The sequence below is a fragment of the Tachyglossus aculeatus genome, chromosome 8 (genome assembly GCF_015852505.1).
Source record: "Tachyglossus aculeatus isolate mTacAcu1 chromosome 8, mTacAcu1.pri, whole genome shotgun sequence".
Classification (NCBI taxonomy): Eukaryota; Metazoa; Chordata; class Mammalia; order Monotremata; family Tachyglossidae; genus Tachyglossus; species Tachyglossus aculeatus.
In genome coordinates this window covers 4236426-4253847 of record NC_052073.1, presented here as the reverse complement: position 1 = coordinate 4253847, position 17422 = coordinate 4236426, and the positions used below count along the sequence as shown (strand labels likewise).

At 50.6% G+C, this 17422-nt stretch overlaps 1 protein-coding gene across 7 annotated transcripts in view; it reads left to right on the top strand.

The window, feature by feature from the left end:
* The window catches only part of TCF12 (transcription factor 12), a 321095-nt gene that overhangs the window by 287485 nt on the left and 16188 nt on the right, over positions 1-17422 (top strand). For 3 of the 7 annotated variants that reach the window (XM_038750651.1, XM_038750650.1, XM_038750656.1), the window contains 4 exons: positions 5692-5770; positions 13808-13881; positions 14914-14985; positions 15829-16035. In XM_038750651.1, the coding sequence (XP_038606579.1) occupies positions 5692-5770; positions 13808-13881; positions 14914-14985; positions 15829-16035 (432 nt within the window). The remainder of the gene's footprint in view (positions 1-5691; positions 5771-13807; positions 13882-14913; positions 14986-15828; positions 16036-17422) is intronic. The other 4 variants (XM_038750653.1, XM_038750657.1, XM_038750652.1 and 1 more) reach the window with 3 other exon arrangements.

Genomic DNA, 17422 nt, shown 5'->3' with positions numbered 1-17422 from the left:
ACCGAGGCCCTTGCGGGTCGGTGCTCAAGAATGGACAACAGAGCCATTACCCGGCCAAGTCGAGGCCAGAATGTCGAATCCAGTGGGTGGGTGGGCTCTGGGTTGTCATGGTAACTCAGTTCTGACATCCCATGTTGTTGCTTGGCAGGAGCAGCGAGGTCATTCCATAAATCATTTCTGTCATAGCCGATGGTGATGCATTCCATCTGCTCAATCAGGACGTGCCACAGTCCGGACTCCTAGATCCCTTGTTTCTGTCCATCTGCCGGCCTCCACCCCAGGCTCACGTTCACTTTTGCAGTTGTTTGGGGAGAGAAGAATTGTCCAGAAAGTGGGATGATTCCCGGGAAGGAGAGGGGAAAAGTCCACAGGGTGATGAGGCGTTTCCGAACCTTGGCACGGGGCTTATCATCCTCCCGGAACCTTACCTTCCACGGGGGCCGAATCGGTTTTCAAAAGACGCATCTGGTCCGAGGCTCCGAGACACCCCTGCCCCAGTTATTAGAAGTCATTTCTAGTTCCCAAATTGTCCACGGTAGTACGTCTTGGAAGAGCCTTTTATGTGCGAAACATCAGAGGGTCCACCGTTTGTTCTTCAGTTTAGGCATTAAAGAGCAGACAGAATACTGTGTGATTAAACATGTAAGGCCAGATAATGCATTTGCAAAGGTTCTTTTATTTTAGGTTTAAGCCTGGATAATTGTGGTCTTAATCTCAGGCTAGGCAAGAAAGAGAATTGTACATGAAAGTATTTACACAAAGTTCCCAAAGCCCTGTGGATTATGCATTCGTTTGGATAATGAACTGGTGTAAGATAGAAAGAAAAGAAAATCTGGGTATTCGTGCCATTTCTAATGTGTTTCCCTGAATGTTTGCCAGACAATAACCCTTTAAGATTGTGCCCATGGAGGGTTCGTTGAAGGAAGAAACATCTGGTTTATTTCAGTGCCTAATACCAAATCAAAACACTTGGTCTTTAATTTAGAGGAGATCAAACAGGAGGGCTGTTTAACTTTGTTGATTATATCAGACCTCTTTGTGATAATTTATGTTTTGATTCCTACCTCAGAGCAGGGGTAAAGGCGGGGTGTATTATTTTTTGTTGTTGTTGTTGGGGTTTTTTTGTTTTTGTTTTTGGGGTTGGGGTGTGTGTGTGAGAGAGAGAGAGAAAGAGAGGAGAGATCTGGATGGCTCACTAGCCAGCGGTCCCTAACAAAAGGAATGGAAATCCGGGGAAGTTGACTTTTAAAAGTAATTCATGAATTAAGTTTCTTTGTTGCCTTAGACTCAATAACATTAGCATAACAAAGAGGAACTGAAATGTACACTGGGGTGTTTAAAAAATTGGGCTAACAGCTCCGAGGTTTGGCTCTGCCGCCTTCCATTGTGCCCCTTTTGTCCGAGGCCCTTTTCATTAGCCCCTGGCATATTGGCACCCTGCTGATTGGAATGGACCGTGACCCGATGGGAGGGGGCGGCTCAATTGTTGGAGTAAAATGAGTCGTGTTCCCGTTTAAGGCCGGCAGAAGGTGTCAGAGGTATTCATCATTGGTCATTTAACAGTACAACAAACCCGGATTGCATGCGCAATGAGTTTCGACTCTGTGTTAAGGCCTGGCCTTTTAAGCCATTCCTCTCCCTTCCCTCTCCACTCCCCCTCCCCCAACCCTCATTTTTTAAAGTGCTTGTATTTTGTTTTTCTCTCTCTCTCTCCCCACCCCTCTCCAGTGTAAGTATCCTGTAAGACTGGAGATTCCAACAGCAAATATATTGTTGATTTAGGCCGATCGGCTCAGGGCTAATAATGTTCCAAATGAAGCCTTGTTTGTTTAGATTTTTTTTTTTCCCGGTGAATATAGCAATTTGCACCAACTGGTGTAATCCAGATCTGATACAGTGATAACACAGTGGGGTCCCAGAGCTGGAGCTGAATAAATTGGTCCGTGGAATAAGCAAACTTTTATACATTTTGAGCCCTCAGTGCAGCCACATGCAAGCATGTGCACACCCTCCCGCCCTCCCCCCACCACATACACAGTCTGTGTGTGTGTGTCTCTCTCTCTCTCTCAACTTCTCTTTATTGTTAGGAGCCCATGCAAGCATGGGCCAGTGGTCCTTGGGAAACTAGGATACTCATAACAGGCCAGTTCAACCTTCGCTTTGATCCTGGAGTAGGGTGGGATGGATCCAAACCTGAGATTCCATTAAGTGGACCGGGTTTTTTTCTGACTGGAGAATACATGGTTGCCCTTCTCTCCCATCCTTCTCCACATGCGGGGTTTGAGAGGCAGACTGGGGAGATAGAAATCTCAATCAGTTATATTTACTGTGTGCAGAGACCTGGCGAGTATATATTTTATCTATATATGTCACACAGTAAATGCTCAATAAATACAATTGAACTTGATTTGCTTGTATCCACCCCAGCTCTTAGTACAGTGCCTGGCACATAGTAGGCACTTAACAAATACCATCATTATTATTATTATATATAAAATTTATGTATAAGTATATTCACAGCCACTGGAAGGAAGTAAAAATGTCCCCTTGGTCCCCCGCTGGCCAGGCACATTCCTACAACGTGACCTAATCCTCCCAATCAAAGGCAATGTGTTTGTTGTTTAAACTCATTTTTATTTTACGAAACTACACCCAGTCCGTTTGGAGCTTCCCCCAGCTGTTGCCCTGCTGAGCGATAGGCAGTAGAGAGTTAAGTTTCCAGTGGCTAATGCCCATCCCAGAGAGCCTGCACCTGCTTGACAGGTGGGTGCAGGTGGCATCGGGAGCTGCCCGTGGCCAGTTGACCTCCGAGGGAGCTCGGCCGAGCCCCTGCTTGGGACGGGGAAAGTGGCCCCTCGATGCTGGCAGTCGTGGTCAGGATAGGTATCCCAAGGTCTCCGTGGGGATCGTGTGTGAGGAGACTTTCTCCTCCCATTGTTCCCCAGCCTCCATTTGAACCACAGGGGCTCAGCCAGACTGTGGGGCTATCCCGGCCCCAAGGAACCAGGGTGGGACCAACTAATTTCCCAGGTGATCCAGAAGCCCTCAGGAGGGCCACAACGTCAGTCACTTTTGGACAACATTGGACCATAGTAATGGCTAGTCAGTCTTCCTACCCGTTTTTCCGACTGGCCCCTTCCTCTGACCTTCAACCTGCTTTCCAACGTGAACAAGCATGCGGATGTCTTTTCTGGGTGTTTGAAGGGAGGCAGTTTCCACTGCGAAGTTCGGGTTAAAGTGGTAGTTCAGCATCGTGCCAGTTTAGCCACATTGTCTCGCAAACTGGTGGGTTTTGGTGAGCAGATGGGCAGGTGACGTGGTGGCCACAGTGCCTGGGCAGACACAGCACTGAAATATTTTGTAAGTTTTCCCAAGACACTTATTTTTCCTGGTACGGAAAATATGTCCAAGATGTTTTTGTTGGATGTTGGCATTTGTCTTGGATCAACCAAAGGTAGGCTGCCTGGCTTATCGGAAAGAAAGGTGTTGAGGTGTTGTCTTTGAAGCCAGCGCTAATTAGAGCCACGCCATCCGGCCCCAACTCGGTAGAGTTTTACTGGAAGCAGTTTGGCCCCACAGAAAATAGATGTCCCCCAGCAGTGTGCAGTTGGCCCGGTCTGGGCAGGGTTGGCAGCGTGCCAGCCTGCTGGGTGGCACAGGGAGGAGAGCGATTAGCTGGATCTGATAAGGGCCCAGGCTGTTCTCTGAGAGCCATCGGGGAGCCCCCGGAACAGAAAGAGTTTCTGTGTGGCTGTAGGGTGACAAGACAGGCATTGTGGGTTGGGGGTCGGGCTGAACATGTCTCCCTTTTCCCCTGGCTTCCTCCCCAGCCCCTCAGCCTACTCGAGGGAGGGGCGATGGGCCCTCGACAGGGTAGCGTGGCTCAGTGGAAAGAGCCCGGGCTTTGGAGTCAGAGGTCATGGGTTCAAATCCCGGCTCCGCCAGTTGTCAGCTGTGTGACTTTGGACAAGTCATTTCACTTCTCTGTGCCTCAGTTACCTCATCGGTAAAATGGGGATTAAGACTGTGAGCCCCCCGTGGGACGGCCTGATCACCTTGTAACCTCCCCAGTGCTTAGAACAGTGCTTTGCACATAGTAAGCGCTGAATAAATGCCATCATTATTATTATTATTCCCACCCCACAGGACCAGTAGGGTTCAAGAAAGGCACAGGAGGGGGTGGGAGGACAAGCAGCTCCTGCCCAGCAGTCATCCCCCAGTCATTCATTCATTCATTCATTCAATCGTATTTATTGAGTGCTTACTGTGTGCAGAGCACTGTACTAAGCGCTTGGGAAGTACAAGTCGGCAACATATACAGTTGCTACCCAACAACGGGCTCACAGTCTAGAAGGGGGAGACAGACAACAAAACAGAACATGTAGACAGGTGTCAAAACTGTCAGAATAAATAGAATTATAGCTATATGCACATCATTAACAAAGTAAATAGAATAGTAAATAGTCATACTAATTGAGCGCTTACTGTTTGCAGAACACTGTACTAAGTGCCTGGGAGAGTACAAGACACATTCCCTGCCTACAAGAAGCTTACAATGTAGAAGGGGAGACAGACGTGAATATAAATAAGTACTTGAAGGGGAAGCAGCGTGGCTCAGTGGAAAGAGCCCGGGCTTTGGTGTCAGAGGTCATGGGTTCAAATCCCAGCTCCGCCAATTGTCAGCTGTGTGACTTTGGGCAAGTCACTTCACTTCTCTGGGCCTCAGTTCCCTCATCTGTAAAATGGGGATTAAGACTGTGAGCCCCACGTGGGACAACCTGATCACCTTGTAACCTCCCCAGCACTTAGAACAGTGCTTTGCACATAGTAAGTGCTTAACAAATGCCATTATTATTATTATTATATAGACATAAGTGCTGTGGGGTTAGGAGGGGGGATGAGTAAGGAGAGCAAGTCAGAGTGACACAGAGGGGAGTGGGAGGGCTCAGTCAGGGAAGGCCTTTTGGAGGAGGTGTGCCTTCAGTAAAGCTTTGAAGTGGGGGAGAGTCGCTGTCCCTCAGATAGGAGGGAGGGCGTTCCAGTCCAGAGGCAGGAAGCAGGCGAGAAGTCGGCGGCGAGATAGATGAGATCGAGGTACAGATCCCCCATTGGTAGCAGGCTAAGAATAAAGGATGATGGGGAGAAACCGTCGCTCAGGTGGGAGAGTCGGGCTCAGTAATCCTATCTGGGCACTGTTCAGTTGGTTCGCTTGCCTTTCTTGAAGTGTTATAGCTGTCTCCTTGGGCCTGGCTCTCTTCAGATGGTCATCCCAGAACTTTTAAATTACTTCCAAGCCTGGGGAATGACACATAGGATAACGGGAGCAGTAGTAATAGCATTTACTGAACACTCCCTGGGTGCCGTACACTGTACTGCCCTAAGCACTTGGAAAGGGCAAAACAAGGAAGGAATGCATTCTCTACCACAAGGAGCTTGCACTGTAAGGGAGTGGGGGGGTGTATGAGCCTTCTGGTTGCAAGACTCTGTAAATTTGTAAGGAGCAAGAATCTTCTGTTTGTTCTCCCAGCAGGGGTGGGGATGAGCCGGAGGATGGGGAGGGAGGGAGGGCGGCCATTCCAGTGGCCCAGGGATGGCAATTCCGTCGTGACTCCGAATCCCCTTTGACAAGCTTTTGTGTTTGCCGTGACTCGCACCCTCCACTGATCAACCCGCTTCTTTCCCGTGTGCTAGATTTATTCTCCTGACCACACCAGCAGTAGTTTCCCATCCAATCCGTCGACCCCCGTGGGATCTCCATCGCCTCTCACAGGTAGGCCCGACTGCCCTCCCACTAAATCTCGTGAACGGGACCCAGAGAGAGATCGAGAACGTGCATGTGCTCGGGAAATGTTCACGCCTTTTGTCCGGTGGGAAAAAGCTTCCCGCGCCCAGTTCTCCCAAACCCAGGGGGTCGCATTGTGTCAGAATGTGGTGCTAAGGAGAGCTCAGGGCATTGTGCCCAAGCCAGTGGGTCTGGCGCCGCGGCCCGCTGTATACCCACTGGCTCACTCTGTGGGAATAACAGTCCCTGATTCCTGAACAATGATCTAACCTCAGGGCATGGCGAAAGCTACACAGGTCCGAGGGACCGGGTGGAGTTGGGTGGCTTCGCGATCCGTGGAGTAGGAAGCCAAACCACTTCCACACACCCCTGCCAAATATGTGAACCTCACTTGTTGGGGGGGTAATAGGGCTGTGACAATTAGGGGTCCAGGGAGCAGAGCCCGGCTTCTGCCGTCCCTGCCGCAGTGGCGAGCTCGAAAGGTTGACGGGGGAGTAAGTGCTGTACGGTTTGTTTTGGGGTGGGTTTTCTCAGATTAATTTTCAGTCCCCAGGCAACGATCAGTCATATTTATTGAGTGCTTACTGTGTGTGGAGCACCGTATTAAGCACTCGCGGGAGTCCAGTATAACAGAGTTGGTAAACACGTTCCCTGCCCACGAGTCTACCGTTCAGAAGGGGAGACCGACATTAGTATAACAGAGTATTTATTATTATAAATAAATTACGAGTGTGTACATACCAGCTCTGCCTTTTGTCTGCTGTGTGGCCTTGGGCAAGTCACTTCATTTCTCTTTGCCTCAGTTCATCTGTAAAATGGGGATTGAGATTGTGAGCTGCATATGGGACAGGGACTGTGTCCAACCCAATTTGCTGTTATCCACCCCAGCGCCTAGTACGGTGCCTGGCATATACTAAGTGCTTAACAAATACCACAGTTATTATTATTACTATTATTATAAGTTCTGTGGGGCTGAAGGTGGGGTGAATTAAAGGGAACAAATCCAAGAGCAAATGGACAGATCAGTCTTTGATGTCATTGACAAAGCCTTGCGCTTTGTCCTGGGCTGTGAGTGAATGAGGTTCCCCTCAATTCTAGGTGATGGTTTTCTGCTAGCCTGGTTTTAAATCCTGTGGGCAGCCTGCCTCTTCTCCATCTTCAGGCCCCGTAAATCAGTCAATCGGTGATGTTTATGGAGCATTCACTGGGTGCAGAGCATTGTAAAAATAATAATTGTATTTGTTAATCAATCAGTTTTCATATTTATTGAGCACTTACTATGTGCTGAACACCATGCTAAGTGCTTGGGAGAGTTCACTATAACAATATAACAGTGGGTACATGTGGGTATATAGTGCCATGCACTGTAGTAAGCATTGTGGTAAATACAAAATAATCAGGCCCCACATGGGGCTCACAGTCTAGAGAACGGTATTGAATCCCCATTTTGCAGTTGAGGGAACTGAAGTACAGAGAGGTGAAGTGACTTGTCCGAGATCACTCGGCAGGTTCGTTGTGGGAGCTGGGACTAGAAGCCAGGTCTTCTGAGTCCCAGGCCTGAGCTCTTTCCACCTGGACCTGCTTCTTTGCACTAAGCGCTAGAAAGCGTACAATCCGACAGGAGCTGGTAGACACATCCCCTGCCCATAAGGAGCTTATAGGGAAGAAAGGAAACTGACATATAAACAGATATGCCCGTGGGCTGCGGACCCTCACCAAATTTAGGGGCTTTTCTTTGAAAGGCTTGGAAAAAGCACTTGCGTGAGAATGGTTCTTCTGTGAATCCAGTTTTTAAAAAAAATATTTAGAATAAAGTGGAAGATAACAATGCAGGGTTATTTTTCTCCTCGATTGTTTAAACAGGCGAGCTTATTGCAGCTGAAGATAGTGAGGGCCGGCCTGGTTATTGCGCACTGAGTTTGCCAAGTCGTAAATTCCGAAGAGAATCAGAGTTTGGGGAGACCCATTCATTCCTGGCTTAAGCGGGCTTGGGGGAGGCAGGCATGGGTTGGGGGAGGTGGTTTGTTTGGCTTATGGATCATTGTGGACAAACACACTCGAAAGCCGTTGTTCCCTGTTGGGTGGGTGGTCAGGCTCCTGCGCTGTGGTGATTTTCAGCCAGGAGCCTCGCACCTCCAAAGGAGGTGAAGGAGAAGGAGGAGCTCCATGGGAGAAGCAGCTTGGCTCAGTGGAAAGAGCAGGGGCTTTGGAGTCAGAGGTCATGGGTTCAAATCCCAGCCCCACCAATTGTCAGCTGTGTGACTTTGGGCAAATCATTTAACTTCTCTGTGCCTCAGTTACCTCATCTGTAAAATGGGGATTAAGACTGTGAAGGCCCCCCATGGGACAATCTGATCACCTTGTAACCTCCCCAGTGCTCAGAACAGTGCTTTGCACATAGTAAGCGCTTAATAAATGCCATTATTATTATTATTATTATTAAATCAGGGGCGGGAGCCACCGGGGTCTGCTTCACCTGCCACTGACCGGGCCGGCTGACACCGAGCCCTCAGGGGTCCCCCGGCCCCCCAGAAACCCACCCCGCCCGTCGGCATCCTCCCTGTCACCTGTGCTTTGTGTGTCGATGTGTTGTGACTCTGCCGAGAGACATTCCAGGGTGGGGATGATAAACTAGCAGCAGCTGCTTCTCGCTATTAGCGGGTCCTGCCGCTTTCTCAGACACCGTGGCCTCAGCTGTCTAGTAAAAGTTGAACAGCTGTTCCCCACATCGGCCGGGTTGTGAAAGCCCCATTGACTTAGGGTTGTTGTTTAACAGGGAGCTGGCATCGCAGGCGCCATGACGTAACTTTAACCCTGCCGCCCAGCTTGGCAAACTGATCGATGCCGTTTTCAGCCCAGTCCGTTTTCCCTTTTCCTATCTGATGGATCCGTCCTGTGCCTGGCTTCGATTTTCCTCTCTTCCCCCTCCCCCCCATCCCACCCCCTTCCCCAGAGATCTGGCGGGGGAGAAGTGGAAGCAGGGGACAACATGCTGCTCTTTGTTTTGTAAAATTAACAGGGAACTGAAGGCTGGGCCCTAAGGGACTAGGCTGGATCAAAGGGCTGAGGGAAGAGCGGCCCCACCCCCCAGAGGGAGGCAGAAGCGCCATTTGCACCTCCGTGCAGCATGATGTTATCGCTCCTTTTTCTATAAGACAGTAACGGTCCAAAATGCCAAATCTCATCCCCCCCTGCCTGTCTGTAACACCCAGGATGGTCGCTTGCGGCCAAACGCCTGCAGTGGGCTGGTGGGAAACCCGAGAAGCTTCTTTAGGGAGGCCTCCACCCCACCCACAACTTCTGTCATGGCTGAAAAATTCACATCGGATCGTGGAATGAAGGGATTAATGGGTTTCTTCTTTGACTCAGCGACCGCAAAGGAAAAGGCCTGTCACATCTTGGACTAGCCGAGCCGGCAGGCTGCCGAAAACCGGTGGGGGGTTTGTACCCATGTGCCCGGGCCTGCCATCGTTGCTCCCCAAGTTTAAGCAACAGGACGCAACTCGGTCCTTGCTCCCAATAACGATAGTGATAATAATAATGGTGTTTGTTAAATGCTTACTACGTGCCAGGCACTGTACTAAGCGCTGGGATAGATACAAGCCAATCCCAAGGCTGGAGAACCGACACAGAGACCGTCTTTAGGGGAAGGCGGGTACGGACTGGGCACTTCAGACAAGTCGGAGGCAGCCTCCTCTGGAGGACCCACACACACGCAAACCACCCCCTCCCTCCCAGCACTGATCGTTTTCCCTGGAGAGAGGCGTTTGGAGGGCCTCCCCCTTAGGAAGGAAGGGGGATCATTGAGAGGGGGGAAAGGCTACTTCCCTTTCCTCTTCTGGCCCCGGCAGAGGCCTCGAAAGTGTTTGGCAGGAGATGGTGGACCAGGAGAGGGGCAAGGGTGGAGGCCTAGTGACTGTGCCCCGGATCCACAGGGGAGTTGGGCTGGTCCAGCCCGGACCACTCCCCCCGAGGCCACCCTGCAAGCTTCCCACAGAAAGCGCTCCAAATCTGAATATTCTCCATCACAGGGTCCTGGGCTATGTAGATAGTTGAGGAGCGGCCTCCCATGGGGATGTTGGAAGAGGAAGCAAACACTGTCCGGGCTGGGCTGGTTTAAGCCTTCACCTGCCTGGGTCAGGGGCTGTAAGGGGCCTTTGGTGGCCATTGTGATTGTCAATCAGCATTTCTCTGGGGGTAAGACCCTCACCCCCACCCCTGTGATCCTGCCATCTCTTCTTTGGGGCCTTCTACCTCTAATGTTGCCAAAGTCCCGAATCTCAAAAGGTGGACCCCCCAGCACTCCCTTGCCCAATACCTCCTTCTGCGCTGTCACCCCAACTCACACGACTGCCCCAGAGATCATCATCATCATCATCAATCGTATTTATTGAGCGCTTACTGTGTGCAGAGCACTGTACTAAGCGCTTGGGAAGTACAAATTGGCAACATATAGAGACAGTCCCTACCCAACGGTGGGCTCACAGTCTAAAAGGGGGAGACAAAACCAAACATACTAACAAAATAAAATAAATAGAATAGATATGTACAAGTAAAATAAAGAGAGCCAGGGATCCCAAAACAAGTGCAGGTAGTAGTCACCTACCTAAGAGAACCAGGCCTAATTTAGCTTGGTAGTCTCAGTGCCTATTGTCCACAGTAACCGTTGTCCCGCCCCCAACCCCCCTTTTTGCTTGGTTCATTGCCGCTTGGTTACATGTGGACTTGGGCTGGAGTCCACGTCTGGGAGAGATTTGGAAATGAGGGGGCACATTGAAGCTGGCGGGGGGGCCTTCCATCTCCCCAGCACATTGTCCTTTGTGGTTCCAATCAGAAGCCCAAGCTGGTTTGGTGAGCCCTGGCCCTTCTTGCACTGTGGCTATCCCGGCTCTGAAGTGGCAGGGGCCTGCCCTGTTGGATATCTGATGTCCCCCGAATAGCCGTTCCCCTCCTTTGTGGTGAGGAGAGCACACCCCCACAAGTCTTCCCAACATGGCCTTCCACTTTTTTTTTAAATTTATTGAGCGCTTACTGTGTGCAGAGCACTGTACTAAGCTCTTGGGAAGTACAAGTTGGCAACATATAGAGACAGTCCCTACCCAACAGTGGGCTCGCAGTCTAAAAGGGGGAGACAGAGAACAAAACCAAACATACTAACCAAATAAAATAAATAGAATAGCTATGCACAAATAAAATAAATAAATATTCAATGTGTAGTGCATAGAGCACAGACCTGGGAGTCAAAAAGTCATGGGTTCTAATCCTGGCTCTGCCACTTGTCCTACTGTGTGACCTTGGGCAAGTCATTTCACTCCTCTGGGCCACAGTTGCCTCATCTGTAAAATGGGGATGGAGACTGTCAGCCCTACATGGATCAGGGACTGCATCCAACCCGACTTGTATGTATCCACCCCAGCGCTTAGTACAGTGAGAGGCATGTAGTAAGCACTTAACAAATGCCACAATTCCTGTACTGTATGGTGGGGATGGCTTTGAGATCCTCCTCTGGTGCTCCCCCTGACCTGTCCTGCCCTGTCGCGTGATGTGGTACCCACAGAGGTTCTCGTGTGGCCCAAGGGGGGGGCAAGGCCCCGGCCTGGCACTAGCCCTCGGGAGCCGGGGGGAAGTGTCCGACAGTGACACCAGTCAGAGAGGGAAAGCGGGGAGGAGCGTGCTAGTGGAGAGCGGCAAAGCTCGGGGCTTGTCCTATTTGTGTGTGCGTGCCGCCCTCCCTGTCGCCCCCCACACAAACACACACACATACACACTCTCACACTCCCCGCTGCTATGTTGTTGCTGCGATTGTTAATTGCAGGCTTGGGGTGCCAGCACGCCTTGCGACATAATTGGTAGATTTCATTCACAAACTTGGTCTAAGGGGGCGAGGAGCGAAGCCGGGCCATCTGTTGGGCTGCGGGGCCCACCGGAGGGAGCTGGCAGAGGCGGGCCAGTGCTCCTGAAAGCCAGGCCCAGAACTGCAGCGCTTAGTACAGTGCTCTGCACATAGTAAGCGCTCAATAAATATGATTGATTGATTGATTGATTGCAGCGCGCCCTCCCAGTGGCCTGGGTGCAGACCCCAGACCTATCCGCGTAACCCCAGCCGCCAACACCTCAGCTGGCCAGGGCAAGCCAGGGCATCGTTTGGCATTAGGTGCAGCTGGGCGCGAGGCAGACCGAATCCCTCTGTCAAACGAACTGCATAATTCCCGCCCCCTCAGGATCCTTGGCTTCTCCGAGGCCCACTGAAATATCCCAATCCTTCCTTACTTCAATAACGTGAGGGCTTCCGAGTGATTCCCCCGGAAGCTCTCGGAGGCCCTGGCAGGACTCGATTCCTTCCCCGGCCGGGCCTCCAGAAATCTGGAGGAAGGAAGCGCGTCACAGGAGCGAGCCGCCCGGACAAGCCGCAGGACGCCTGTGGGAGGAGGAAGAAAAGCTCCCCAACGAATTTGGCCGGTAGCGGTGCCCACCTCAGTGAAAATGCCTCGTCTTCGGAAGGGCCGGCGATTGCGTGGAGCCAGGGGCTCTTAGTGGATCGGGGCTGGAGCTCGGGATGAAATCCGAGAGCAGCTTTTACCCGGTCAGATCTGCAAGAGGAGAGTTACCTGAGGCGTTTGGCTGGTTGGCAGTTGTGCGGGGAGCCGTCCCTTTCTGAAACGAAGCCCCCCCCCACCGTTGGAGAGAGGACCTGTTCTTGAGGCCGGCTGTGCAAAGAAGCCGTAATGTTATTAAACTTGGCCCCAGCTTTCCGGCCATGAGCGCTCTGACTGTTATTGCAAAAACAAACCCACAGCCCTCTGCTCTAATGAGCTCTTTGGGATGGCAAGTCCATGGCGTATTAATGTCCTTCTGATTACATTTGATCATCTGCGGAGGAAGCTGGCCTGAGAGAGCCCAGAAGAAATCACTCAAAGAGTTTGACTACATTTTTCCAGGAGAAGACACCTTGTTTGCTGATAAGGAAAAGAAATATGCTATGTTGCTTTTAAGCACCGAGTGAAATATTTTCTTCCTCAGCTACTGCTCTGGTTTCCAGTTTAATAATAATTAATTGTGAAATTTTATCTGGTCATTAGGAATCTTGGGGGCTCCCCAGACCCTTGAAACTTGCGATGAATCATGGGGGTAGGATGCCGGTTAGCTACTCAGGTCCAGAATGGTGGTGTTCATCGGCAATGAATTCTTTGCCTTCGGTACATCTGAGCTAACTGACGGGTGGACAGTAGTCTTAAATATTTATCTCGAGCTTCCTAAATGCGACCAGCGTATCCACAGCGAAAGGTTCCGGTTAGAATCGATGACCAAAAACGTGCTTCGAATCAGCGGAATCAACTCGGCAAACCCTTCGACTCCCGTGTTCTTGGCTAATTCGATCGGCGATGTCACTGAAAAGATTTTCAAAACAGTTGCTTGTATTTAGTTCGGGGCCCTTTTGTTTTACTATAAATCCGTGGGTATATTTACCAAAGCACAATCGTATTGCATTGGTACGCATTTTCCAGCAGTGTCCGTGGTACACTGGGACGCGGGAATTGGGTGAGGGATTTAAACTTCTGAGCCTCTGGAAGATGGGAATAATAAAATCTTTCTTTCTGTCTTTTCTTTCCCTCCTTCCCTCTCTTCCTTACTTTGTCACTCTCCCCTTCCTTCTCCCCTTATCGCCCTCTCCTTTCCTTTGTTCCTCTCTGTCTCCTACCCTGTCTGTATTTCTCGCCACGCTCCCCTCTCATTTCCTTCCTCTTCCCGCCCTCCTGAGGATTGGAGGCGGAGGGGGAACCCCGCTGGACAAGGGCTTTCTTTTCAGCAGTTCACCCGCACTCCCAAATGCAGTCCAGCCTGCCGCTGGCCAGGAATGTGGTCGCAACTCTGGCCAGCTGCAAACACCTCCCAGAATGCCTCTTTCCCAAAAACCAGGGTTGCGGGGAGGGATGAGGGATCCTTTCCTTTCCTTCTGAGCACTGCCACTACCCCCTTGAAACGTGTCCCAGCTTGTCCCGGGCTAACCTGGCTGTATTTTGGCAGGTGCCAGCCAGTGGCCGAGGCCAGGAGGACAGGCCCCCTCATCGCCAAACTACGAAAACTCTCTTCACTCCCTGGTAAGAGCCATTTAAATCGGTCCAGATGCCTTTGATCCGAGAGTCGGGAGTTCATTTTTGTGTCAGTCTGGCGAATCAGTGAAGAAAACAGTAGGCCAGCGTTAGAAGTGAATCCTTAGCTAACAAATGGTCTGGTTCAGCCGAACAATATCAGACATGTTGGGGGTGTTTCCTGCCATCTGTTCTCGGGGCATCGAGCTCTGGGCTCAGTTCAGCTGGTGCTGAAATGCTGTTTATGAGATTCCCGCACCTTTTATAAACCCAAATTGGAATGCTGTTTACAGTTCCTTTTCTGCCAAAGGAAAAGAACCTGTGCCCTTGAATCAAAATGCCTCTCTCTGTTTTCTTGGGGATTGATTTTGGCGGGGGGGGGGGGGGGGGGGGGGGGTGCGCACGCGAGTGTGTCCATTCTTGCCAGTCCCGTTAGAGCACTGAAAGATATTCGTCTCTGAAGGGCTGCGAACTTCATAGAGCAGGAAGATGATTTCTTGCATTTTGAAAAAAGATTGGGCGGGGTAGAAATTGTACCCTTGAATGGGCTGGTGAAGCGGTAGATTTGGAGGAGGGGAACAGGAAAGGGGAGTTGTAGGTTTTGAGTTCGGAGAGTGTGTGGGATGGTTTGGAGGGCTTGTTGACCTCCCTGGGCTTTCGATCGTAGTCCGGGGTTGTGAAGAAAAGAGAGAAAGACAGGTGCAGTGCTGAGCACAGTGTAGGCCATCTGTTGGTACATCCAGTTTTCAAACGAAGTTTCTCTTTTCTGTGACTAACAGAGATGTTTTTTGAAATCCAAGGAAAATTTGCTGCTTCTCACCCACTTTGCCCCCAAAATGTAAGCCATAGGTGCAGAGTAGGATGCTAACTTTACAGCTGCAGTATTAAACCCTCCACCTTCTGATCCCCTAATCCAATCGGATCTCTGCATTAACTTGACTAACATTGGATGCTGACATGCCCCACCTGCTGTTTCCTCATCTCTTTTTGGAATTAATCTTAACCTGTGCTTTGCTTCCTGTTCTGTCTTGACTTTGCCAGAAAAATCGAGTTGAGCAGCAGCTTCACGAGCATTTGCAAGATGCAATGTCCTTCTTAAAGGATGTCTGTGAGGTACTATTTCTCTTTAGATGGTGCCTTTTTGGGTTCATGCCCCCTACCGATTTTTTTATTATTATTATTATTATTATTTTTACCTCCCCTCATTCCCCCTTAAAATCATCCATTAGTATCAAATCCAAATCTCTTCCTTTTGCCATTTGAGTTTCAGAAGTGTTGCCAGATCAAACTGACCCTTCGGTTTGTCTGTTGTGTCTGTGGAGTTCCTCTGGGCACAGAGGAAGAAACCGAGTGAGGAGAGATGGGCACATGCTGTTTTTCCTTCCCAACCTGTCTGTGTGTTTGGGAAGTGTGGGCTCCAGCTCCGACCATTCTCACCGGCCGAGACCCCTTGGCTAGCAAAAAAGAAAGATCGTTCAGTGGGAGATGGAAATCTGTAAACTCAAACCCTGTGCCCAGGCTGTGTGCGCAGAATCTCCCATATCCTTGGCCAAGTTCCCGGTTACGCTTTGATCGTCTCCCTTTCTCTGGTCAGTAAAAGAATCGTACGCTTGGAGCCCCAGCCTCTCTCCCTTCCCTCTCGTCCCTTTTTGGGGACACGGCCTAGTATAGCACTCTCTGACTGGCCGTAGGCGCTATCGCCATTAACCTCCCGGTTGTTCCATTTCACAAAGTAAAACCATCAATTGGTCTCTGACATGGCGTTCATTTAACATCTTCTCCAGATATCCTTTATCTCCTCGTTGATTTGCGGTGCCGGTAGCTGCTTTTGAAGTCGTCCTGATATTTGCGTCCGATTGGCTGTCTTTTCGGGGAGTCCAAAGTAGCCGGGTGACGCGTGGGCGCGGATGCCGGGGCCCCCGCGGTGACCTCTCGCGTCCTTTCCGTTGCCCGCAGCAGTCTCGGATGGAGGATCGCCTGGACAGGCTGGACGATGCCATCCACGTGCTCCGGAACCACGCCGTGGGCCCGTCCACCAGCCTGGCTGCGGCCCACGGAGATATCCAGAGTCTACTGGGACCATCCCACAACGGGCCGATCGGGAGCCTAAATTCCAACTACGGAGCGTCCGGCCTGGTCACGAGCAGTCGATCTGCGTCAATGGTAACGACCCCCCCTAAATCGCTCGCTGCCGAACGCTTGTCCCAGTGGGTTTGGGGGTCCACGGCCCACTCCAGGGTTCTAGCCATCTGCGCCTGCTCAGGGCCCGAGGCCCCAAAGCAGAAAATACCCCGATTTTCGGAAAGGAAACGGCAGAGAGGCCTGCACCTGCTACTGGTTTCCAATTAGAGGGGTTGTGGATTTTTTTTTCTTTTTTTCTTATTTTACAGGGGCAACGGGAGGGGGCACAGCAAGGGGGGAGACCTTTGCAGAACTTTGGCCTGGTCATTGGCCCGTAAAATCCCGCTGGGACCATGTGCGGCCTTTCTGCAGAGGGCGTTTTAGCTTATCCAGGCATTTTTTCCAGATGTGTCATAATTGGCAGAACAGTTTTTCCTCCTTGAAATAGCGGAGAGGGAGCCTGAATAGGAAAAGCAGTCGAGAGGGACTGGATTTCAAGTGTTCTGGTCTGGAAAAGCTGTTTATTGTAAATTGGAACTAGTCTCCGATAGCAGATGCCGACCGAAGCCAGGGAGAAAGCTGCTGGAATGTGAAACCATCGGGAGGGCCGGCCCACATTTAATTTTTTTTTTCCAAATGAAAAAAGGGCGGTGGGGGGAGGGAGGAGAAATTTTGAGCACAGCTGTAGCATAAGTAACAATGGAGAGGAAACAATTTTAGATTAATCCCCAAGAAGAGTAAAATAATTTGATCCATCTTTTCACGAACATGGGAACCGCTCTGAAAATAGTGGGATTAGGCTGTTGAGCACATCAAAACTGTACCCTAAACGTCTTCCGTAATGAAAGAAACTTCAAAATTTCTTTCTCTCCTAAATGTAGGGTAATGGTTGTTGTTGTTGTTGTTATTATTATTATCATCATAAAGAGAAAGAAGTCCCTTTTGAACCTGCTATTTTAACGGGTGCCATGTGTTTCTGCCTGGCCTGTTTATGGCCAGGTTTTTGAGGTCAGCTGCATGCTGTGAAATATTCTTGTGTCAAGCAGATTTCCAGCTGCGAGCCGTGTGATCAAGGGTACAGCTCACCTATCGTCAAAATAATTAGGTGCCCCTGCTTGCCGAAGGCTCGTGTTCTGTAAAATAGTATTGATTCCAGATTTTCACAGTCGCCCATCAGACGTCCGCCGACCCCTCTCCCCCGCAAGCCCCCGTGGTACAGCTGGCCTCCCTCCCTCAGTCACCCATGGGTCCTCCCCGACTTGGCGGTAGGTGGCTGGTGTGTGGAAATAATAATTGTGGTATTCGTTAAGCGCTTACTGTACTGTTCTAAGCCCTGGGGTAGATCCCAGGTAATCAGGTTGGACACAGTCCTTGTCCCACGTGGGGCTCACAGTCTTCATCCCCGTTTTACAGATGAGGTAACTGAGGC